The sequence below is a fragment of the Cyrtonyx montezumae genome, unplaced genomic scaffold (assembly GCF_038088225.1).
Source record: "Cyrtonyx montezumae isolate F1298 unplaced genomic scaffold, pur_monq_1.0 scaffold_2, whole genome shotgun sequence".
NCBI lineage: Eukaryota > Metazoa > Chordata > Aves > Galliformes > Odontophoridae > Cyrtonyx > Cyrtonyx montezumae.
Genome location: NW_027071936.1, coordinates 61219665 through 61245445, shown reverse-complemented (window position 1 = coordinate 61245445; position 25781 = coordinate 61219665). Strand labels below are relative to the sequence as shown.

Below are 25781 nucleotides of genomic sequence, written 5' to 3'. Positions count from 1 at the left end.
CTTCCAGTGGAGATAAGATCTCAGCCTCATTTTTCCAAAAAGCCACCTCGGTGACAGCGTCATAACCATGTGGTATTTCCACGTGTGCTTTTCCCTCCATTGTTTTCCTTTAAGCATGCTGGTGTCACCGGCCAGGGTCTGTCTGACATGGAGCACTTCCTCTCTGCACTCACACAATGCGGTGGTATTGAGATGTCAGACCCCCGCGCTTTATGAAGGTGTCAGGACAGAGCCTGTGAGCGCTGAGCTATCCCCAGCTCCATGCGCATCGCCGGGACCCAAGCAGCCTGGAGCTTAGCTGTTACGCTCAGCTTCTCGTGTATTTGGGCTCCCGATGCCAAGCGTTCCCATCTCTGATATTTGCATCTATTTTTGGTTGAGTGAGGCGCTGCGTCAGGGGATTAGAGCAGCGCCGTGATTCCTCCTACAGCAGCGCTGTGATTTCTTCGCGCGTGGAGGCAGTGAGCGGCGTGCATCGCTCAGGTGGGGTGGCTGTGGTGGTGCGGGAGATGCCCACAATACCCCACAAGGGAGCTGCTCAGACGCCGGTAACACTGAATCAGATTTTGCCACAGCGCAGAGCGCGAGAAGGTCGTGATTCCTCCTGTGGGAAACAAACTCCGGGTCCTCGGTGGGAGGAGTGCTGGCGGCTTCACTTTGGGGTACAGAGGACGAGTCCCCTTTTCACCACGCTGAGCCCGAGCGTTGCCCTCCCGGGTTGCCCCGACTCACAGACCCCTCTCCAGCTCAATCCCCCCCCCCGGCCTCCCTTCAGAAAGCACACCCTCGCCGTCACAGGGCCACGAAACAAAAACAGCGCGCGGACGTGTGTCCCGGCACAGAACTGCCGCGGCACCCGCAGCCAACCCACTGCCTTTCGCTTCGCTTCACCCCCGGAATAAAAAAAAACCCGCGGGCTCCCCCTCCCCGCTCCCGCCTCCCCCCACGGGCCCCCGCTGGGCCAGGCCGCGGAGCGGAGCGAGCGGCGGGCGCGGCCCCCCGCGGCGGCAGCGGGGCGGGGCGGCGGGGCGGGCGGCTCTGCCCGGCGGGCGGGGACAGCGCGGCCGCCCCGCTCCGCTCCGGAGCCGCCGCGGGCAGACGCAGGAGCGCCGCGGCGGCGGGCGGGAGGCGGCGGCTCCTCCATGCGCGGTGCGCGGCCGGCCGCGGTGCTTGCGCAGGTAGGGGGGGGCCCCGCTGGGCTCAGAGCCTCCCCGGGCGCTCCTTGGATTTCCTACTTTTTTATCGCTATTTTTTTTTTTTCCGACTTACTACTTTTTCTCTTCCTACTGTTTTTCTTCTGTTTCTGTTTCTTCCTACTACTAGTTTTCTTGTAATTACTTTTAAAGTACTGTTTTGTCCTTTTATCACTTATTTTCCCCTTTTATCACTCATCTTCCTCTTTTCTCACTCATTTTCTCGTTTTTAATCACTACTTTCCCTTCATATCCCCGTTTCCCCCTTCTGTCCCCGTTTTCTCTTTTTATCACTTATTTTCCCTTTTCATCGCTTATTTACCCTGTTTATATCACTTATTTACCCTGTTTATATCACTTATTTACCCTGTTTATATCACTTATTTACCCTGTTTATATCACTTATTTACCCTGTTTATATCACTTATTTACCCTGTTTATATCACTTATTTACCCTGTTTATATCACTTATTTACCCTGTTTATCACTTATTTACCCTGTTTATCACTTATTTCCCCTTTTTGTTGTCACTAGTTTCCCTTCTAACCCCCGTTTCCCCCTTCTACCCCCATTTCCCTCTCCTAATCCCGTTTTACTCCCGTTCTCCCTTTTTATCCCAGTTTCCCCATTTATCCCCATCTTACCCCCGTCCTCCTTTCCATCCCCTTTCCCCTCTCCCTCCCACCGCTCCAACCCCGGGAGGACCGTGCGGAGCTCCTCCCGCCTTCAGCTCCTCTCTCCCTCTCCCGGCAGCACAGCAGCGGAGCGGAGCGCTGAGCGGCGGCAGCATGCGGCCGGGGGATGTCTGAGGCGGGCGGCGGTGCGGCGGCGGCGGCCTCGCTGCCCCGGAGCCGCGCCGGAGGGATGCGGGCGGCCTGGGGCTCCGTGTGGTGCCTGTGCCTGGCGGCGGCCGTCGGAGCGCTGCCGGCGGCGCGGCGGCGCGGAGCGGAGCGGAGCGGCGGACAGACGGCAGGTACGGAGGGCAGCGTTGGCGGGGCGGATGGGAACCGCCGGAGCGGGAGTTATGAATGAACGAGGCGGGATCGTGCGTGGTGGTGCTCGGGAGGGAAAACGGTTTTGGAGCGGTTGCTGAAAAGGTGCTCGCGGTGCTGAGTGCCCTTCGGGGATTTGTGCCTCCGGTTCTTCGCGGCGTTTGGGGTAGGGGATGCTTTTTTCCCACCAGCAGTCGCAACTCATTGACTTAGGGAAAAGAGGCGATGGGGAAGGGACCGCTAAATGTTTCCTCTCGAGGAAAAGTCGGACAAAAGCTGCTTTAAGGAAAAAAATCTTTTAGGGTGGGTTTGCGACTTCTTGCTGATCCGACTCAGCTGCTCCCTGAGCCCCTGTTTATTTTTCGAAGCCCCCTCGCAGCCCCCTGGCTCCGGGGTTGCATGTACCCGGCAGAAAGTTTCCATTGTTTGCCATTGGGTTTCAGAGCCCCCGTTGCCAAAAAAGTGACAGGGGAATAAATGGGCTTCGCGGAGGCCGGGGGTGGGGGCATTACTTCCATACTCCTTTTGGTTAAAGCCATAAATCATGCCGGGGGTTGGTTTTGTTTTCGAGAAAGTCCTAATAAAACCCCAGATTCTTAGTGTAACTCGTTTGGCTCATTTTTCACAGCCAAAAGAATTGATTTATGGGGCAAACACGGCAGAGAGCACGTTGAGGTGGGCGTCCCAGAGGAAGCGAAGGGGCAGGGAGCGTGTGTCAGTCTCCCCATTGTCATTTGGGGGAGAGTTTGGGGGGGTTAACCTGGAGGAACATCACTGCTTTGGGATTTCCAGTGGAAATCAGAGAACTGTAGAATTGCTTGAGTTGGAAATTGTCGGGATGAGGCTCTTTCGCTGCTGTCGGTGACCATATGGGTGTCAGTATCAACCTGACAGTGGCCATGTGGGTGTCACTGTCAATCCCAGGGAGTGGGATGAGGATCTGAGCTATCTGGGCTCCATTCCCCATGTGCCACCCGATGATGTCCCAGAGGGTAACACAGGCCACGTGCACGGGGATGTGGGAAGCCCGGCATGGCCCAGCCCGCAGCACCCACTGGAGGGGAAAAGGTTGTGCAAAAGAAACTGTAAAGAACATAAACCCTCCGAGCTGGGTAAAAACACATTTTGCTTTTCAGCCTTTGAATGGAATGGTAAAAAGCAAATTCTTTCTCCTGGTCAAATGGGCCATGGGGTGTTGGCTCATTACTGAGGGTTGTTGTTTGCTGGGCTTTGCGTTTACAGTCTAAGGCCTTATTTTCCATAAAGGGGCTTGGAAGGATTTTTCCCCAGTGATCTAATTCTCCACACGGGGCTGTGAAGGCTGTAACAGCTACTGCTTTGTGCCTATCCCCAGCTCCATAAAACACACATTGAGGGGAGGCGTTCTGGAGGTATGTGTGTGTTTGCTAATACGGACGCGCGCTGCTGGCGGAGGTAGAGGGGTGCAGGTTTTAACATCTCCGCGGGGAGGTGTTGGGCTGCTGGCAGGAAGGAGGCAGATGGCGGGGCTGTTGCTGAATAGAAGCTCAACTCAAAACACCAGGGGCCTCATCTGGGCTGAGTTTCTCCCCTCTCCCTTTCTCGAGGCTGCCGCAGGAAGAACAATGTCAAAATTTTCCCCCCTCCCCGTTGTGTTTTTTCTCTTTTTTTTTTTTTATGAATGAAAGCGGAGAGGCAAGGCAGGACTGAATGTGTGTGTCATTCAGGGGCTATGGCAGAGATGATTAGGGAGGTCAGTGAACTCCTTTGCAGCCCTGAGCATGCGGTCACTCTATTCAACAGTCACAGAATAGACATCCCTATAAAAAAGCCCGTCCAATTTACATTAGTATTCAGATAAAGATATTACTGGGTACGATTTGTGCATGTCAAGTGACGCTGCTTGCTCTGAGAGCAGGGCTGACCAACGGCAGCGTTTCGCTTTGCAAAACTTGTCATACCCATCCCATTTCCCAGAACTGTGTACAGGAGAAAAGGGAATTTCTGGGATTCTTGGTACCGGTGCTATGGAGCTGTGTGTGCGCTTTGAACTCTGAGGTTTGTGCAGAAGGCTGAGCTCTATTAGGAGCCAGGACTGATGGTCCCCTGGCTGTGGTCACGTTGTCACTGAGCAGAATATGTGAATTCAGGTTCCAGCACAGCAAGGGCACACAGGAGCTCAGGTGACTTTCCCATTTGAAAGTGACTGGGGATGCACTGGTTGGGGCTGATTTGGCGATGGCAGAGGTTCAGGCTGCTCTGCTGGGCTTTGTGTACCCAAATGTTCCAAAGTTCACCCTAAATTGCCATTTTGCTGAGTGAGTGCCACACGGCACCGGTGCAGTTCCCTTCAGGAAAGTGTTCTGAAACCATCTACAAAGGGCCCTTTGTAAATTGGTAGTGCACCCGATCTTGTGCCCGAGATCTGACATCCTTCAGATCCAGTGCTGTGAGGGATACGGTGCTGAGATAAAAAGTTGGTCCATTTGTTCTCTAAGAGTGGCTTCAAAAAAAAGGTAATGAAGTCCTTAATTTTGAGTCTAGCATATTTTACTGAGGAATGAAATAAGAGGACAGAAGAAAAGGTGGTGAAATACGGCTTTTTTTGGTTGTCCCTGACCTAGCAAATAGTGAACCAGTGAGCCTGTGGCCGTGCAGGGACTGACTCATTATGGCACCTGATAGCTGCTGTATAGCACTTCATATTGACAGGGGTCACTCCAATTAAATCCGAGGGGTTTTTTTTCCTTTTAATTAAGACTTTATGAACAGCTACTGGGTAGGAAACGTGATGAAAGTAAATCTGAAGGTTGTGTAGCGAAGTGCTGATCTGCTAATTAAATCCTACAATTAAACTAAGCCACTCTGACCAGCACATTCACTTTTATGACTCTCCCCAGCACATCGGAACTGTCAGGAAGTGTCCCCCATCAGCAGCTTCAGAATGGGTTTTGGGCTCTGGGCTGCAGCACCCACTGCCCCAGGACCCATCCAATTCAGTTCTACCTGGACAAAGCTGAAATGTTGCGGGAAGCTTGGAGAGTGCTTCACCATCTATAACTCTGGGAAACAAAGTTTTTCTTCTTTAGTGAACTGTGATGGCCAACTGGGGGACATTTGAGAGGGCAGGAGCCCATGCCAGGGTTTCAAAGGAGCAGGAGATGTGGTCGCATCGTCCTCAGTGTCTTTGGTGCTTTGTAGTATATCTGTGGATACTGATCAGGAATGCTACAAATTTACAGTAGTTCTATTAAGGATACAGTGAAATCCCCTCCTAGTTGGATGACTTTTTTCCCAGCTGGGCTGAACCCAGAAGTCAATTAAACCCATTTGATTTTTATTTCCTTTCCCCATCTGAGAGGACTTCCTTTTCTCCCAGTGTGCTGCACGCTCGTAACTTTCCCCATGCCCTACCAGTCAGTCGGTCTGGCTCTGCATTCCGTTTTGTCGGCTTTTTGAAGCAGCCTGCTGACTCAGCACCCTCCAGTGGGGAAGTCCCCCGGCATCCCCTGAGCAAACTGCGGGCTGAACCACGTCTGAAGCCATGTAGGAGATCTTTCATTGCCTTGTGACACCCAGGCTTTTTGTCCTGGGCCTCCTCTGTTGCTTATCAGCTTACTGGTGGCCACTATTGGGGCTGTTTATCTGGTGATCTGGTGTAAAAATGGTGCTTTTTCTCTGAATTGGAGCTGCTGGCCCTTTTGCCCCTTCCTGATAGCTTGGAGCTCAGGTTGCCAAGTGCCAGAGATAGGTTATAGAACTCTGGGTGAGTGGAGAAAGGTTTTTATTCTCGCAGTGACAGCACTGAGATCCCGATGTGCCTCCCCTCGAAGTATCAGCTCCTTGGCTCAAATGACCAGGAAGTTTCCATAATATCAAAAGCAAACAAAAACTGTGTGATAGCAGCGGAGTAAAACCTTCAGTAAACTTGGTAGTTAAAATGTGAAAGGTAATGAGATGTAAACGTGCCCCATATCACCCTGATTAGGAGGGGTTGCACTGCCCAGGTGGACTGAGAGGTTATATCTTATTTTTTTTTCAGCTGCGACACTCAGGTTACACAATTTAGCAAAGTGTTTTTTTTAAGAATCACAGTGCAGCAAAGCGAGAAAACACTTCTCCAGTAACTGCTTCAGTTTCAGATGTATTCATCTAAAAAAGGTGCGGTATTCATAGCAGAGGGGGAGTCAGCTTTAGCAAGCTGGCATTGTGTTCCCAAAGCCACAGAAGTGGGGAAGATAAAGTCTTGGTAGACTAAAAAGGTTCTATTAAAACTTGGCAACACCTTGGAGTTTCTTTATCACGCAGAAGCGTATGCAAAACAATTACCATGTGCTTACATGCTCAGCATCTGTGAGAGTTTGGGGCTGTGCCATGTCCGCAGGTTGCGAGGGGTTAAACGTATTAATGACTCAGAAGCAGAGGCTTCCAAGGCTGCCGGTGAGAGAAGGACGCAGGCTGGGGCTGCTCTCTGTGGCTGCAAAGCTTTGTGTACTGCCCCACAATGAGTGCCTGCACCCGGTCCTAAGAGTTGTGTAACGCATTCTTGCACATTGCAGTGTATTTTTATTTTTATTTTTATTGCTTTTTTGGTGGCATTTTCCTTGGGAAAAAAACACGTATGCATCAATCGAGGTTTTTATCTAGGGGCAGGGAGATACAGAAGATGCTTCTGGATCTAGATGCTGAGGTCAGTTCTTACCAACTCCATGCTTCTCCTGTTTAAGGGCTGAAAATATAGAATCGGAGTTTTTATTTTTTTTTTTGTATGCTTGGCAGAGTTTATAAAGACCTTTCACGGGCAGAAGTTTCACTGTCCGCTGCTGCCTGTCATCCAATGTAAGTCATATCAAGGTCCTCATCTTGTGCCTGTTAAATCCCAAGCAGAAGTTTCCAAGGAAGCAGGTTGGAGCCCTTCACAGATGATGGTTGAGCAGAAATAGAGGTTGTTTGGAAAGTTTTCTAATGACCCAAATGAGGAAACTCAGGTAGTGGGGATGTGCATGGCTCTACCCGACTGGGGCTGTCCGCATCCCATCCCACCCTCGCTGTGTACCAAGTGAGGCTAGCTCTTGTCTCCAGCTCCATCCTGGATACCAGTGGGTGGCATCACAGTGATCTGATGTCATCTCGTGGGTCTGCAGGAGAGCAGGAGTTGGTGACATTTATGGTAAAGCAAAGGCACTCAGCAGTAAACCCACTAGGAGCTCCCCTTTTGCTTTGTGCAGGCATGGAAAACCACTTTTCTCAGAAGATTATGGTAGGTTTTTTTTTTTGTTTTTGTTTTCCCTTCTGTTCTACTCCCTTTCATGTTCAGAACTCATGAGCAAGAAATTCCCTCCCAGCAAAATATCTCAGCAGCTTATTAGGAGACTGTAGGTCTTGAAGTAACCTGGTGATTGGATTTTTTTTTTCCCTAAATTTTTTTAACTTCTCTGTATAGATCCTCAGGGCGAGAATTTTACTGCTAACCAGTAGCAGGATCTGGGCAAGATGAGCACTCTGCTTCCCCAGCATGTGCTTGGGGTATCAGAGCTAAAGATGAGGAGGGAAACCAGTTGCAATGGGAAGATTAAGGAGTTCGGTGTGTGCTGACAACTCATGTGCAACCCAAGATAAACCCTGCGTGAGCCCGTCTTTAATTAAAAGAATGATTGGAATTAAGCACAGCACCATCTCTGCTGATCCGTATCATGCGCATCCCTACGAATAAAGCATTTCTGGGGAGGGAGAAGAGAAAAACGCCAGATTCTTATCTTCCTTTGCTAGCCAATAGGTCTGCCTTTTGAAAGGGCATATTTCTCTGTCTTGGAGTACCCGGGCATGTTGACAGTAAACAACTGTCACTTGGCAGTTTATGAAAGAGGGGGAATGTTGAAGAAAACATGTCCAGTTTAAATAGTTATGTTAATAGGCTGAGGATTCATGCAGGAGTGAGGCAGGCGGTAAATGGAGGTGCATAACTTAGCTGGAATTTACTGTGTAAGACACGAGCTGCAAATGAATACAGTTGGAACAGTAGGGAACGCTTGCAAAATCAAATAAAAAATGCATTCATTTTACAGCCAGCGTGTTATGCATGCTCCCACAGCTTTGCATGAAAGAATGTTTTTTTGTTTGTTTTGTTTTTCCAGGGAAAACTCAGAAAGCCTCTTTTTATGCAGCATGGTGGGTTGGGTGCCTGGCGAGTGGAACCGCAGGGCTGGGAGCCCAGAGCTCCTTGGCTATCACCTTCCTTGCTCCTTGCAGCCTCCTTCCTAAAACTGAAGGAAGAGCAAGCTGTGAGGAAACTCAGCCTCCCACTTTGAAGACTGATAAATAACATAAAAGAAGGCAAAAAAAAAAAAACCCAAAAAGTAAGAAACAGCAGATGGTGTCCTCTCTGTGTCCCTTCCTGAAATTTCTCCAAATTCATCACCCAGTTTCTTCTTGCAAATGGGATGAGTGATGATCGAGCATGAAGCGTTCCTTCCTGGTCAGCCCAAAGGCATCAGTGTCAGCAGTGTAATGGGTGAGTGCTCAGTGTCGAGCACTGAAGATCTGTAATCAGGCATAAGAAATAAGTTTCAGGCTTTCCAGGCTGCTGGTTTCCCTGCCTTGGAAGCAAGGGTGTAAGCCACTGTTTTAGTGCACTGATGTTGGTTTTTGGATACCCTGTAAACTCACATTCCTGTCCTGGCCCTCCTGTACCCCTAGCTTTCAGCCCTGCTGGGATACAGTATAAATACAGTAAATACCACAGAGCTTAAGAGTAGACACTGTGTTACAGTTACCCCATGTCTTATTTAGTGCTGGGGCACCTTGCCCCTGGAACCTTCTCTTGCCATCATTTCTCCTGGGTGACCCCACACTGGATAAATGCTTCCTTGGATGAGGTGTTAAATTGTGTCAGGGGAGGTTCAGGTTGGATTTTGGGAAAAAATTTCTTCTCAGAAAGAGTGGTAATACAGTGGAACAGAGGGAGATGGTGCAGTCACTGACACTGGACATGTTCGATAAAGGTGGAGACGTGGCCCTGGGGGACATGGTTAGTAGGCATGGTGGGGATGGGTTGATGGTTGGACTAGATGATCCTAGAGGTCTTTTCCAACCTTAATGATTCTGTGATTCCATGAGTCTTTGCATCTGCGTGCTGTGTAAGGGAATGGCGTCGGTGGAATTGTGTTAGTCCTGGCAGAAAGTGCCTGAAAGCTGCTCAGGCGTTTTCAAAACCTGTGTCAATGTTTGAAGTGAGATTTTCATTCCCTCTGCTCCCCTGCTCTCAGTGCATAGCAAATGAGGTGCAGACAAGTGATGCAGCCTTTTTTGGAATGGCTTCACCCATTGCGTGGGCCTGGCTGTTTTGGGGTGAGGAGGAGTAGCTGTAGGAGCAGCACACAGCAGGGAGGAGGACATGACTTTGAATTAGCTGCTGATCCTCTGAAAGGAGCTTGAGTCCAGGCTTTGGGTCACTGTATTCAGAGGCCTCACTTCTTAGGGGAAGAGATGTCTACATGGAGAAATAAGTGAAAATATGAGCAGGTTGTCCAATTTTATGTCTGTGCAAGTGCTGCCGTATGGTGGTTCATCCACCCATCGCACCCATTCTGCCCAAGGCACCCCACATGGAGCTTGCTGTCTGTGCCTGACTTTCTGACAAATCCAGGCTGCTGGTCTTGGTTTTTATCTTCCAAGCTTTTTGTCAGTAGAAGAGTAATGGCTGTTGGCTTCTTCCTCCTCCTTGCCCATTGCAGTGCTCAACCCTGCTGCCACATCTCTCAGGGAACTGTGGGCACTTGTTTGGAGAGAGGAGGTTTTAGACATGTTTTTGTTGGTGAAACAGAAAAGCAGGGAATGTCACTCTGTGGAGGATGGGGACGGGAAGAGAGAGCCTGAGGAAGGTCCCACAGGCATGAGGACTAGCCATGCCCCAGTACAGGACCCTCTGCAAAGCATGCTTTTCCTTACAGTGGCATTAAAATAGCTGCATGTGGAGGTGTTGAACCTGCTGCTGGCTTTTCTGGAGCCCAGCATGGCTCAGTACATGGTGGACAGTGATTTGGGAGCGCTAAAACTGTTTGAAGGGAGTGGGAACTGAGACATGCATGACTTCCTTGAACTCTCCCTTAATTTATTACGTGCAGTCCAAAACCTGCTGTAATAGATACGGTTGCACGAGACCATTAAAAGTCCCGTTCTGCTGAACCTGATGCCCTGTTGTTGCTGCTGGAAATGATAAAACACCACTCTTGGGCAGGATGGTATGCAGCCCTGTGTGTGTGCCTATGCATGTATGCTGGTAAGTCCTGCTAATTTAGGGATTGTTTTCCAAGTCTGTTTTCTATAAGTCTGTAGACTTAATACAAATAAAGAGCTGAGCAAGTTTCCTGTGAGAAGCACAGAACAAACGCTAGCGTGGGATTCAAATGCACAGAGGTGAAAACACAAATGTATACAGAAACAGCAAGTCAAACAAGCTGAAAAAATACTGTTAGGTTGATTTAACAGAGCAGTGAACTCCAAACCTTCTACTCCCTTCAGCAGCCTTCTTTACAGAAGAGAAATAGAAGAATTTTTGTCACCCACTGTTTTTACCGTCTCTGAAGGGCAGGAGTCGAGTTTAGTGCAAGGACAAAGCATTGCAGTATTAATGAGATGTGCTTTCTAAATAATAAAATCTGGGTTTGCTGCTCGGGATTTCAGACTGAACTGGCTCAGACTTCATGAACAGGAGATTAGTGTTGGGCTCCTGCAACTTGGGTACCTGGCACTTCCATCCCGCTTGAGGCACTGAAATAACAGGCTTGTGTTTGAAAGATGCTGAGCCAGATCAGGCTCTGCATTTCAAGCTCTTAAGCACTCTTAAAATCTGGTTATTCATTTTGATGCCTAGATATGGATTTCTGGGCTTAATCACCGACCTTTGCATTTCAAATGTTTGCCCTTTGTTTTCTTTGCTAAGTATGCAGACAGAGTGGCCCCCAATTTTTTTTTTTTCCTTTACAGAGCTTAAGACAGCCGCCAGAGAAGCCTGGAAGTTCTGTCTTATTACTGAGAAATAGGGATCTTTGAAATATACCATTTTATGTAACTCCAGGGAAGCTTACAAAAGGGGGGAGCATTTACTTATTCATGTAAACATGATCCGTAATATATCTAAACCTCACAATCAGTTGGAAAAAAAAAAAAGCCCACCAAAACTACCTGAAACCTTTGCCCTCTCTTAATCCATGTACAAGAGGGTTTTTTTTTTTAGATGTGCTTTTTTTTCCCCCTGAAATAGAGGCAATTGATAGGCTCATAAACAAATACCAAACATAAAGTCCTAATCTCCATATAGCAGGGCCTGACCCTTTTTATGGAGAGAGAAGGTAGAGGGAGGAAACAGGGCCAGGAGTTTGAGGTTTAATGCTTATTAAAGTTTTAGTGGGTGGGAAAATGCAATCAATAAATTTTGTTTAATGCCTCGAAACTGGTGTTGGTTTTCACTGGCTACACTGGAGAGTAGTTTTCATTTTGAAACTAGGACACTCGTAGTTGGAATGACAATTAATGTGAAGTGAATATGGTCCCAGTTGGAAGCCGGTTTTTGAATAGCATGAAAACTCCCCCAACCTCCCATTGCTGGCTCAGGAGTATGGTAGCTTCCGTTTTTAATTAGCAGGCCAGGCAAAATTTAGCTCATTGTGTCATTCTGTTCCTTTGGCCAAATGGCTAGCTTGGGTTTCTCCATCTTGCTGTCACGAGGCTGTTCTTTTCATTTTTCTTCAGTTTTGGTGCGGGGAGGAAGGGGGGCTTCAAGATCCTTAAGATTAAAGCCATTGTTCTGGGGTATTTACAGCCAGCTGCCTGCATTAAATGAAGATTAGAGGAGTGCACATTGGAAGTGCAAGGGAAATATGGAGGAGCTGGGATTTGTTCGCTGCATAGCTGTGAACCGAAGGGGAAAAGTTGGAGTGGGCTTTATGGCAATTATTTTTTTCTGCCGCCGTGTGATCTCCAAACCCACTTCAGGGACTCATTGCATGTGACCGGGCTGAGGGTTGTGGTGAGGCTCCAATCCTTTGCATCCTGTACAGGGTTCTTCTGTGGTGAGCCTCAGCTGGTGGGCCTGGTGACTACATAGCGTGTCAAAAAACTCATCTGCAGAGGCACTGAGAAAGGTGGTGAATGTTTGGCAAGAATTCACTGAAGTCTAGAATTCAGCCAGGAAGCTGAAAACTTTCTCCAAGCTCAAGAACTCCAAAAGCGATAAATTTTTATAAGTTCATAAGTTCATAAGTTCATAAGGTTGGAAAGGACCTATAAGATCATCTAGTCCAACCATCCTCCTATCACTATCTCTACCCAACTACTAAATTAAGTCCTTAAGCACCTCATCTAAACGCTTCTTGAACAGCGCTAGGGATGGTGCCTCAACCACCTCCCTAGGCAGGCCATTCCAGTGCCTGACCACTCTTTCAGAAAAGAAATGCTTCCTGAGGTCTAATCTAAATCTTCCCTGGCGCAACTTGTGGCCATTCCCTCTCGTCCTGTCATTACTTATCAGGGAGAAGAGGCCTACCCCCTCCTCACCACAACCCCCCTTCAGGAAGTGGTAGAGTGCTATAAGGTCTCCTCTGAGCCTCCTCTTCTCCAGACTAAACAATCCCAGCTCCCTCAGCCGCTCCTCATAAGACTTGTGCTTCAGGCCCCTCACCAGTTTTGTTGCCCTTCTCTGAACACGCTCCAGGGCCTCAATGTCCTTCTTGTAGTGAGGGGCCCAAAACTGAACACAGTACTCGAGGTGGGGCCGCACCAGAGCTGAGTACAGGGGGATGATCACCTCCCTGCTCCTGCTGGCTACACTATTTCTAATACAGGCCAGGATGCTGTTGGCCTTCTTAGCCACCTGGGCACACTGCCGGCTCATGTTGAGCCGAGCATCAACCAACACCCCCAGGTCCTTTTCCTCTCTACATTCTTCAAGCCATTCTGCCCCAAGCCTATAGCATTGCATGGGGTTATTGTGGCCAAAGTGCAGGACCCGGCACTTGGTCTTATTGAACCTCATCCCATTTTGCTCAGCCCAGCTGTTCAGCCTATCCAAATCCCTCTGAAGGGCCTCCCTACCCTCAGGCAGTTTGACACATCCTCCCAGCTTTGTGTCATCTGCAAACTTACTGAGGGTACACTCAATTCCCTCATCTAGGTCATCAATAAAGATATTAAACAAGATGGGCCCCAAAACTGACCCTTGGGGGACACCACTCGTTACAGGACGCCAGCTGGACTTAACTCCATTAACCACTACCCTCTGGGCACGGCCCTCCAGCCAGTTCTCCACCCAGAGAAGAGTGAACCTGTCCACACCACGGGCTGCCAGTTTCCTTAGGAGAATACTGTGGGAAAAGGGTTTTGAAGGGTTTTAAGAAGGAAATTAGGCTGGAGAGGAGCAGACAAGGATAAATAATTTTTTTTTATCAAAACTTAAAAATATTCCCAAAGATTCAGTCTCTCTCTGTGTGCCTTGTGGATCATTCATCTGTATAAAGTGTAGTTCTGGTTGCTGATTGCCTCCTGCATGTCACCTGTAAAAGCCAGCTGACGCTTTCAGAGCATGAGTTTGCTCAGGACCTCCGCCGCATGGGGGTTTTGATCATTTCAGCATGTTGCTGGAAACCTGTTCTGCTTCAGTGCAGAATGGGGATGAGTTTTGCTCTGGCCACTGGGAAGCCCCAGTCTGTGCCTCAGTTTTCATAGGCCTCCATTTGTTTCAGAATGAGGTTGTTGTGGTTTCTTCAGTACAGTGGTGAGCTTTTTGACATTCCTCAGGCACAAAGTGTGAAACCAAGCCAGGACAGCCCTGTGCAGCCAACAGTTTTGGTTGGAAGTCCTTTCTCCCTTACCAGTTTGTCACTCCCCATTTAAAAGCAAAGGCTGAGTTGTCCATCAGTGAATGAGAGGCAGGCACCAAGGGGATGGCCTTTGGTCATGGTCTCCTCTGCTCCTCCTAGAATTAGTGCAACAAGTGTCCCATCACTCTGCATTGCACAGGAAGCTGTCAGGATTGACCATGTTTGTCCAAAAAGGTTGAGTGAGATGGAGGACATTTCACATCAGTTTTAGTTCAGAAAAAAAAATTAAAACAACAACGCATGCAGAACTGTAGAGATAGACGAGGGCTATAATTGGTAGTTGATTCTTTTTTAGTTCGTTTTGCATTAGAAACTAATGAAAGTATGGACAAATTTTAAGGAAAATATCCATCAGTGTCTGTTTCTTTAAGCCAGCAAACTCACAGCTAAAAGCTGTCTTTGGGACAGCAACGAAAGCTTTGTGTTCCTGGGGTTTTGCATTCCCATGTTTGTTGGATGTAGCCTGGAGACCCCGTTGATTTGTTCTCTTTTTTACTACTTCGGGCTTTGCCAGAGGGAAATCCTCCTGGCTAAAGTGTTTTTGTAACTATTTTAGCTTTGTGACGATTTATTTCTCCTTCTAACTCTCGGCATCTGAATTGGGTGATTTGAGAAAACAGTCCATTAAAAGGAGGATACTGTAGAGTCCCAATGAATCCTGTTTTCTACTTGGCCGGTGGAACAGAAAGCTAATTGCCAGTAGTAAATCCATTCAAAGGAGGGCTGGAGGGAGGGAGAAAAGCTAATATTCCTCCTTGAATGCCATTTAATCTCTGAAACCTTTCATGCAGATGTAAATTAGGATTTGCACAACAGAGTCAACAGTTGCTCCGTAGATAAGGCAGATTTGCAACATCTGCTTTTCCATTTGAGGAGCCCTTCCAAAGTCGCTGTTGGAGATAGCCAAGCTAAACACTAGAGACTTTTTTTCTCCCATAATCTCTTGCTTTTGAGAAAAAAAAAAAAAAAGAAAAAAAAAGCTTGTATCTTGAGAACTAACTCTGGTCATCATTCTGCAGTTTCTCTAGAAGAAAGGTTAGCTTTCCTTCTAATGTACAGATACATATATACATATATTTATATATAAGCAATGCTGGGAGGTAATAGAGTGCAGCACACTTCTTAAGGTCTTTGGAAGGAATATTGGTTAACAGTTGCGTAGATGCTGCAGTGGTAATACTAAATAAACAGTTTACCTGTCTGTTATTAGGAAAGCTATTTTAAGCTTTTCCAGGGGAACTCCCAACTCTACACCAGAGCAAACTCACACAACAGGTGAAAGATAAAAGTGACCCTTTCAAGTGACTGAGGCAAACTGTCTGCGGATGTGTTTTCCTAAAGGCAGTTTTCTAAATCACAACTTAAGTTTTTACAGGAGGGACCAAGTCAGTTCACTTCCAGAAGTGTCCAAACTTTGGGGAGAAAAAAAGAGGTTGATTCCCATTTCTGGTAACAAGGCCTGATCTTCCCAGCACAGAAGCCCTCAGCTCCCAGTGTGAGGACACACACAGTTAAAATGGCAAATACAGTTTGAATAGGAGAACACGAGCCACCAGAGAGCTTTTTGGTCTGTGTGAAAGAAAAACCTCCCTGGGATTTTTTTTGGGGGGAGGGCACCAGCCAAGGTTCAGGGCAGAGTTTTGGGGAGCCACAGGTAGTCCAAGAATACCTCCATTCACCTCCTCATCCTTTCATGCCTGAAAAGTCAAACCCCTTGAGCGTATCCTTAAGCACCTGGAGCTCTGAATCATAGAGAAAGTGAATTATCACTGGGATGAGCCAAGCAGCTACAGAGACGATATAGCTTACCCTTAGAAGTGAATTCACACAAAAGCATTTTAGGGTTGCTGGGCCAGCTGCTCCTGTTGCGGAAGATACTTCTCAAATTGATTTTTGCTCTGCCAAAAGGTCCAAAAATTGCCACATTGCTGAAAATTCCCTCTCACTGCGGTTCATGTGCTGTGGAGAGCAGTGGTAGTGCTGCAAACACAGAGCTTCTTCAGAAGTGTCTCCTAGTGATTCTCACCTCACTACTGCTTCACTAGTGCTAAACTAGTAAGTGGTTGAATTTGTGTCATACCTTGGGAGTCCACAACCTGAATTCCCTTTTCCTCACAGAGAGCCCGTTAAAGCCGCAAATCATTAATCCCATTGCTGCTGGCAGATAGCAGAGAGGACTCTTGTAACCCATAGAGGGGCTAATCCTCAGTAATTCACAACTGTGGAAGCACGTGCTGTCTGCTGTAGGTTTGAAAAAGATGATGTTACAGTCAGTTATATACCTGATGGGAGTTCCTTGTAGGGCAGTGGCATGGGGTGGGCTTTTGTAACCTGACTTGCAATAGAAACACTTCATAGAATCATAGAATGTCTTAGGTTGTAAGGCACCTTAAAATTTACCAAGCTCCAACCCTCTGCCATTGGCTGGTTGTCCCCACCAGATCAGGCTGTCCAGGGGCATGTCCAACCTGGCCTTGAACACCTCCAGGATTGGGGCAAACACAACTCCTCTGGGCAGCAGGGCTTTAGGAAGGTTTAAAGGGGTTTGCTGCTTGCGCACAGTGTGGATGATTTGCATAGGACCCAGGTCTGGTGCTTGAGTGATGGCTGTTGTAACTTCTGTCTCTGCTTTTGCATTTATCATATTTGAAAGCTGGATGAGGTATAATAATAATAGCAAATCTTCATTCTCTGAGGTTCCAGTTAGGCAAAATGCTGAAGCACATTCAACTTTTTGGAGGTCTGTGACTTGGGTCCTGTTTAGCTTTTATCTATAGAGAGAAATTTTAAATGCAGTGTAAAGAGCAGGAAAACATCAATACCATGCTTCTTTTCAAGTAGCCACTCCCTGAAATCTCTGGATATTGTACTCAGGAGGAATGAAGTCATTAGGACTGAGGTGTGCATCAGGATACCTGCCGAGGACCAGCTCATCTGGCTAGGGGCAGAGGTGTTAAAGTGAGCGAGAGATGAAGTTAATTTCCACAGAAGAAGCTGCAGACACCAATTGTTCTGAGTCTAAAGTGAATTTGCTCTTCATTTTGGTATTCCTTAGTGATGTTTTATAGAGCTGCTTTGCTATTAACGCAGGTTCATTATCACTTCAAGAAAAGAGTGACTTCCTTTTAAACAGCTAAATGGTGTCATGTGGTCTGTATTCAGTCCAACCTTGTTCCTGTTCATAGGTTTAGAGTACTGTAGGGTGATGCAGAGTGAATACCCTGAATAAATAGTACCCAAACAGTATAATGAAGGTGGACATTATATTTTTGGATGGATTATCCAGATGGTATAAAGACACCTGATAAATTAGGAAGGTCCCATCTGGAACTCCATGTAGGAGGGATCTCCAACAGGAGAGCCTTTCCTAGTGGTGGTCAGCCCTTAAATGGGGTCTGGGAGAGGTGGAGCCAGACTCCACCCCTTCTGGTCACACAGATGAATTGCCTTCACCTGTGCTCCTGCTGCTGACTCAGTGCTCGCCTCAGGTGATCAATCAGTGGTTCAGGCCATGATTCAACAGTTCCCATACAGGTACAAAAGCCAAAATACCCAAGTCTGGATCTTTGCCTAAAGAGGACAAGTAAAAGTATGCACAGTGCATAGAGGAATGGTGCAGCTGCATGGGGTTTGTTTTCCAGTAGATTAAATTAGCAGCAGCTTCCATTTGAGTCAACAAAGATCAGCACTCAGCCCTGAAAGTGCAAAGCTGAATGAGGGACTTCTAATCTAAAGCCAAAGTTGGTGCCATTGAGAAAATCCTTATAGTACAGAGAAAGAAGGCATATCCTGAAATTAGCAGCTGAAACAAAAAGTGCTTCTTTACCTGGTGCTGCAAGTTTCTTCTTCTGAAGCACATTTTCCCAAGGAGCTCCCGGGTGGGAAGAGACAGATAATGGGAGAGCACAGAACTGTAACAGAAGCTGCTCTGAAAAGAGGGAGATGCTGATGCTCCTTTGGCTGCCTTTTTTTTTTTTTTTTTTTTTTTTTTTTTTACTAATAGCATATACGTTCGGGGAAAATCTTTTCATTAAAAATAATAAAAAGAAAAAAAGAAATTGAAAAAAGAAACTCTTGTCTGTATGCACACCACAGCATTCTGGCCAAACCCAGAAATATTTGAGTTGGAATTGCTGCCAGAATGTCAGGGAAAGGTGCTTTGTGACCCCAATGTGTGTGGGCTTTGCCTACTGTGGGATGATACCTCCCATGAAATACTACATTTTCAGCCCCTTAGAATTCATCAGTTTCACCATGTATGACTACTGACTGAAGTATTTTTAATTTTGAAGTTCCACAACAAAGAAAACTTGTATGACAAGAGGAGAAAAGCAGTACATTTTTCTTTTATTACCTCCTCCAATTCTTTGTCTTACTAGCAGAAGAACAACTTGGAGACAGTTCATCATCAGAACTCCATCCTCAGATGTTCTGAGTTGCTGTAATCACATTGGTTTCACAGTTAAATTCTAATCTATTCATATATGCATATGCAGCAAAATTAAGATCTCTATTCATATCTGATTATTATCAGAGGTAAAATTGGGCCACCTGAGTTTGAATCATGGGAATAGATCTGTTTTGCATTACTTATTTATTAGTTATATGATCACAGCACCAGAGAGTCTTTGCCATGAATTAGGGTCCCTTAGTGTACAAAACCAAGAAGTCCTGGGAGAGCATAACATCTCAAAACTGGTGTAAGCTGGAAGAAAGCAAATGGGACATGTAAAGAGAAAATGTTGCCTGGCGTAGACAAGGCAGTAGTGATCACGCTGTTGGAATATCTGGGTTGAGGGCAGCTAAGGAGGACTACGTCTTTTTTAAAATGATGTAAATGAGGAGGAAACTTCTGCATATCTGAAGTGAGTTTATACATCACTGCAAAATGAGTCTGAGGACTGTCAAACTGTCATACCTCGTGTTTCTTTGTGGAAGACTTCTGAGCTCAGACCTTTCCTCTTGTCATTCTCTGTTGTAAAACGGAATTGTGCAGCCCACACACCACTAGTTTGAGAGTCTTCTGCACACATGGAAGCATCTGTAGAGCAAATAAAGACACTTTTTAGAATACTCTTTTGTTCTCTGACACATGCTTTTCTTTACTAATTTCACTCTCATTTTCCCTTTGCAGAATATTTGAGGAGTGAGACCGCCTTTCTGGAAGAGTTGGTGTTTGGAAGTGGAGATACCATTGAACTTTCCTGTAACACCCAAAGCTCTTCTGTGTCAGTTTTCTGGTTTAAAGATGGCATTGGGATTGCACCTTCCAACAGAACTCATATTGGACAAAAACTGTTGAAGATAATCAATGTGTCATATGATGATTCGGGGCTGTATAGTTGCAAGCCAAGACATTCCAACGAAGTCCTGGGAAACTTTACAGTGAGAGTGACAGGTATGTGCTGAAATAGAGTTGGTTTGCTGCTTTTTGGTGTTTGAGTTTCTTTTTTGTGTGTGTATGTGTATTTTTGCCCCTTCACTTGTTCAGCATAACTGGTGATTTGCAGGTTTTTGTCCCTTCTTATCTGGCCTTTACCTCCACAGCGAGTCCTGGCAGTAATCATTCTGACAAAACAAAAAATAATCACACAAGAATGCTTGTGTGTTAGTACCAAGTGTTAAAGCTTGGTGTTGAGATTGGGAGAGACTTGGAAATGGCACTGGTCAGATTAAATCCCACATCCCCCGTAACACTCAAATGAATGCAATGCTACTTGTGCCTTTGAAGTCTTTTGCAAGTGAGAGAAATGTGGCTCAGGGAGGTTAAATGACTTTTTCTATTTAATCTGGCAGCTCAGTGGCAAAATTTGATGTACAAGCTGGAGATTTCTAAAACTGTTTCCTTATTTTAGAATGGCTTGTGTTGGAAGGGACCATAAGATTGTCTGCTACCTCTTCCTTCCATTCCATTTGTCACAAATGACAAGTTTGTTTCTAAAGTACCTTATCTGCAAACTGTGTCTATGTAGAGTATGTGCTTCTTTAGAGGAACTTACTGCTAGCCATGGTGCATTAGCAAAGCATTTGTTCTCATCTGCGTGTCTGTATTTTCCATTATGAGGACAATAGGACAGAACAGCTACAGGCTGTACAAGCCTGGGTCACTCAACAGAAGGTGCCAGAAAAATCTGTTATAGCAAACAAGTAGTGCTAAGATCATCATCTTGATTTCATCCTGCTGCACTGGTATAATGCTCAACATCGTGAGCTGTTAGAAAGCCTTCTAATCACACAGATTCACAGCCTGAATATTTGGAAGGATTAACCTCTCGTGGGTCTAAGGTTTTGAAAACTCCTTCCTCATTGCTTCTTGCCTCCAAAAGTGGAGTTCCCTCAAACAGCACCAAGCTTTATTTGAAAAGGTTGTACAAAGTGGGGATCAGCCTCTTCTTCCCGGGTAGCTAGAGGTATGATGAGAGGGAATGGCTTCAAGTTGTGCCAAGGGAGATTTTTTCACATTGGATATTAGGAAAAAGTCTTCTCTGAAAGAGTAGTTGAGCACTGGAACAGGCTGCCCAGAGAGGTGGTGGAGTCACTGTCCCTGGTTCAAGAAAGGTGGAGACGTGGTATTTAGGGACATGGTTAACGGGCAGTATTGATGGTAGGTGGATGGTAGATGATCTTAGAGGTCTTTTTCAACCTTAATGATTCTGCGATTCTATGAAAACTGTACACAGAGGTGTCTGTGATAGCAGATCGTGTCCATTCCATAATTTTTTCTGCCAGAAATAGGATTTGAGTGAGGGAATCAAACCATCGTGAGAATAAAAGCCCGTTTCAGCAAGCCTTCACCAACATCTGCTTTTCATTGAGTGTTATTGGAGGGTGCCGTGAATGCTTCAAGGTCATATCAATTAAATGGTTAAAGAAGTATTTGGCCCTTGAAAGGCTTTCTTTAACTAGGTACGATTACTGGGACTACCCAAGGAACTGCAGGTTGTTAGAAACGTTACACTTTTTTTTTTTTTAAGTGACATTAAAATGCTTTTGAGTTCAAGGGGCAGCAGGGAGGCAGAAGAGGGCAGCTGGTTCCACATTCAAATGAAACAGCTGCCAGCCCCAAAAGTTTGTAAAGTGAGAAATTGTTTTTAATAGTGGAAGGGCTGATAATCCTCTGCTTTTAAAAAGTTTAAGCCCCTATGTTTTTCCTCTTCACTAATAATAGCTAATAACAGCTTAAGAACAGGAGAGTAACCTGAACCTGCTTTCTGACAGCATGAGGACTCTTTGATTCTATTAGCTCGCTGTCATTACCAGCGAAGTGCTGGCAATGTGGGAGTCTCTGTTTTAGCTGTCAGCAGTGCTCCTCTCGAGCTTTGAAGCCCTGCTGTATGTGGCAATAGTGGCGCCTCTTGTGCGCACAGATATTTCTTCATAACTATTATTGATTGCTCTGTGTTCCGCTGCAGAGAAGAGATCATTATCTGAGATTCGTGGTTTGCGTTCCCACTTTGTTGAAGGTAACTCCAGCAATGAGCTCAGATATCTGGTTGGGTGTTTATGTGGTTATCTGATGTTTGGGATTAGAGGTGTTCTCTGTGTTAAACTGGATTAAATCTGTACTAATGAACTGGAGTTGCTCCAGTGTGTCCTCCAAAGTGGGCAAAAGCAGGCAGGGTAGACGAGGTATAATGCTGAAAATGGACGACCGATACTTAAGTCCCTTTTTGTGAACTGCTTGCAGATCCTGGCAGGGCAACAGACTTGCTGAACAAATTCTGCAAACCCTTCTGGGGTTTGTGACAGGGACAGAGCGTGGTGGTGGAGGATGGGCTGCACAGAGCAGGTGTCAGCATTAGGAAGCGGCATGTGCCTGAGGAGATAGAAGCTGCTACTGCACAATGAAAACTAGGCTGTTAAGTAACAGGGTTTGATTTCTTCAGAACGCCTCCATTGACAGATGTAGCTTTCATTGCTCTATGAGTTTACAAGAAGAACCATTCTGCCCTTTTCAAACATGAGCACTTGGTATGCATCACAGATAGGGGCTTTATGCCCAAACTGATCTCCTGTTGACAGAATTTCTGTTTCTGCATCCGTTTCACATGCTCCCTTGGGATCTAGTGGACGAGCAGCACCCCTGCGATGAGCAGCAAGAAGATCTTCTTGGGTACCCAAGACCAAGTTCCTTCCTGCTCAAAGATAGAGCCCTTTTGGAATAGCATCCAGCAGTTCCTACAGATGCCCATACTGGTTGTCTTTTGGAAGGGAATTCAGTTTTTGTAAATGATTAGCAAATAGGTTATAGATTTTTAGTTACTTATTGAAGAAGGCAGCTTTGTGTCAAAACCCAGGTTGCAGCTTCCCTGCAAAGCTCTCATGTGAAGCAAAAGCGAAGTCAAAATCAAGGAGCAGGGTGTTGGACTCTAAGATTCTTGTGAGTCCCTTCCAGTTCAGGATATTCTGTGATTCTGTGATTCTCTCCTTTGATCTTGTGGAAGCATTTTGAATTGATTTAAAGATTGATTCTGCTGTTTTAGTCCTGATTTGTTCATTTGAAACCAGAAGAAAACCTCAGTGGCATGTTAATATACGGGTAACCAAATCACAGAGAGCAGGGCTGTAAACGTACTCATTCATCCAGTGCTGGTGGGTGTTTGGCAGGGCTTCTGCCTTCACTGGGACTTGAATAAACCTGCTGGTTCAGCCGAAACACCTCAACAGACACTTCACTCTCAGCAAGCCCCATGGCATTTCCCTGGTGCTGGTGCCAGCAGGACCTCAGCTGCGGTGTGCAGTTGGGTATATGCTGCAGGGCTGGGTGCTGAGCCAAGGAGAAGGTGCAGAGCATGATGCACAGCCATGTGATGGAGGGAACATGATTCCTGGCTTATTTGCTCCTGTATGCTGTGAATACATTTGGAAATTCCCTCCAGATTCTGCAGAGAAGTGATATTTATTATTTCCTTTCCTCCTCCTTTTGTTTTTTTACCCCTGTGCTTTTTTATTACTTGGAGAAGAGCGTCCAGTTCTCCAACCAAATTTCAGTACATCGTAGAAGGAAGAAGCACTGCCCAGCTCGTCCTGAATCAGTGCTTTGCTCTTCTGATGCATGTTAAATACTCATAAACTTTCCTGTTTGCTGCTGTTTCATGCCAAGTGCTTTTACCTCTTCTCAGAATATAAAAGCCATTGCATTGTTAGTGTTTTGCTTTTATTTAAAAAAGAAGTTCCTGGAGATTATACCAAGTCAGAAGACACCAAATCTTCTAGATGCTGAATTGTGTTAAATAATGTAAACTGAACCAAACACTATGCTGCTGTTTTATCATGGGATTCACGTCTACAGTAGGACTGAAGCTTCATTGTGCACAGCTTGGAGAAGGTGAGATGTTAGATCACATTCAAAAAATAAATACAGAAAGTTTTAGAGATACACTGATGGAAAATTCCCACCTACTAACCTGGATTCAGTTACAGCCTCGAGGTGTGTCTGCAGAAGGAATATAAGCAAAAGGAGCTGGTTCACAGAGCAGCCATCAAAATGTCTGTCTAGAGAGAGGTTCGATTTCAAGGGGAAGTTTTAAAAGCTTTAGTTGAGTCGTTTAGCAAGGAGTTAACACGGGAGGATGTAGCAGCAATGTATTGAGTTAAAAGAGTACAAAGTGCGTTGGAAATGCTGACCTGTTTGGAGACTCAGTGAAACAAATTCTCTAAGAGTGTATGCTAGGGAAAAAACAAACAAAAAAAACAACAAGCAGGGGAGAGCTTGTGCAAAAGGAAAAGGAAACCCTCTTCTTTTGGAACTGCTTTTGTATTTAGGAGAAGAGCTCTTTGCACATCGAAAGGTAGTTGGCACTGACCCCTGCTCTCTGGTGGCAGAGCACTGGCAAACTTGTGTCTTTTCTCTCCTTTGGATGAGCTACTGGATGCTCACCCCAGAATGCTGGAGCTGCAGCAAGTGGGATATGTCACCTGCACATCACCCAAGTGCCTCCCTTCACTGGAGCCCACTGTGTCATCCACAGTCTCATCCAGCCTCATCTCTGTGTGCTGTCCTCTTTCTGCTTCATGTCTTTCTCCTTCTCCTCCTAGATTCCCCTTCGTCAGGTGATGATGAAGATGATGACGACGAGTCAGAGGATACAGGTAATTTGTTTCTTCGAGATACAGAGGGGTTTTTTTTTAACAGATGTGTGGCTCAGATTCTTGTCTCCATTCATGTTTAGATGGGTGTTCTTAGGACAGGAACACCAACTCTTGGGACCTGGCACCAGAAATTTATAAATAGCTGCCAGAGTGATGTAGCTCCCCCAGTATCCTGTGGCTTGATCTTTTTGGACACTTGATTCTGTGAGTTTGACTTGAGCTTGCGTTATCAGTTCTCCTTGCATGTAAGTTCCAGAGCAGCTCAGTCTGTCATCATGGTTTTTTACTACCCTGAAGTTACACCGTTCAGTTACACATCGCAAACCTCAGCCTGCTTTTATCCAGTTTAACTCTGGTCCTAATGAGCATCTCGGCTGGAGGCAGAGGTAGCTCAGAGAATAAAATTGACATTCGCCAAGCACCAAATTTACTGCTGCCATAAGCAGGAGCTGTAAGCAAAGCCCCTCTGGATTTTCTTTAACTTTTACGGGTAAGGGAGCCCCAGAAGAGAGACTGAGTGCTTCCACACTAAACCTCATTCAATCCGAGAGCTTGTTTCTCTAAGTGCAGTATCATTAATCAGGATCATTACATGCTTCATAGGCGTTAGTGTTGTGTTTTATTATGCTTTTTATATTTCTGAAAAGCGAGCTGCCTGTGCTTAGGTGTTTTTAATAAATAAACGTCTTGCATTTGAACTCCAAATCAGCTATGTATGTTGGCAGAAGTTCAGCATGACTGGAAAATTTCTCCTGCCCACAGTGTTGGACATGGAGGACTCTTTAAAACAGGTCTCACACTGTAATAAGTTTGTGCCACTGTGTCGTGCAGCATGTGGATAGTAATTTTGAGGTACAGTGCCAGGCAGCCCATCAGCAGCAATTAGTGGTTTTCTGATAGGCTCTAATTAGGGGCAGGATGCCGTGAGTTGAAGAGCACCTTTGCAGAGGTGCTCAGTGTTCCTGGTGCCAGCTGAAGCCCATTGGAGACATGGGAAGGGGCAGCTTTGGTCAAGGTTTGCTCCTCTGCAGAGCAGCTTCTGATGAGCACAGTACATTGCTCTGTGCTTTTTTAATGTGATTTGTAGTAAACTCCATCTCTTAGCAACAGGTATCACAAAACATGAGCAGTTTTATGGTACAGAAAGACACGTTTCTCTTCACCAAGAGGGAAAACATGCATTTCACCGCATGTATTTATAGCCGGTGTTCTGGGTCTTCTTGACTTCGAGTCTCTTTTTTTAGATCCAAAGGTAACCACTGGCTGTGCTTAAAGGTCTTGCTATAAAAAGTTGGATTCTCTTTTGCTTTAAAAACTGTTGATTAACTTAACATACCAGAGAGGTGAAGCCTCATATTGTAAAGTGACATGAATGTGCTGTATGCCACTTGGTTTAATGTCAGACCCTCCGGTTAATATTGACAAATCTTTTGAATTGGAGAAGCTGTGTGTTAACCCCAGCATCACCACCACCACTGGGACATCTCAGCAGGGACGGAGGCTGCTGGGTCATCCCAAGCAGGGGGCATGTGGCTATTGCCAGTGCCATGTCCCAGAGTCCCATGTCCTTCATCTCTGGAAGGAAGAAGTACTCTAACGAGATGTATGAGCTCTTGCCTGGCCATTAGACATAACCATGGTTAGGAGTT

The 25781-nt window shown here is 46.1% G+C and overlaps 1 protein-coding gene across 5 annotated transcripts in view; it reads left to right on the top strand.

Moving 5' to 3' along the window:
* Positions 1-1878: 1878 nt before the first annotated feature.
* Positions 1879-25781, top strand: part of FGFR3 (fibroblast growth factor receptor 3) — a 52607-nt gene continuing 28704 nt past the window's right edge. For 2 of the 5 annotated variants that reach the window (XM_065735890.1, XM_065735887.1), the window contains exons 1-3: positions 1956-2166; positions 19175-19438; positions 24079-24132. In XM_065735890.1, the coding sequence (XP_065591962.1) occupies positions 1995-2166; positions 19175-19438; positions 24079-24132 (490 nt within the window). In that variant the 5' untranslated portion in view covers positions 1956-1994. Of the gene's footprint in view, positions 2167-19174; positions 19439-24078; positions 24133-25781 lie in introns of all 5 variants that reach the window. The other 3 variants (XM_065735886.1, XM_065735889.1, XM_065735891.1) reach the window with 3 other exon arrangements.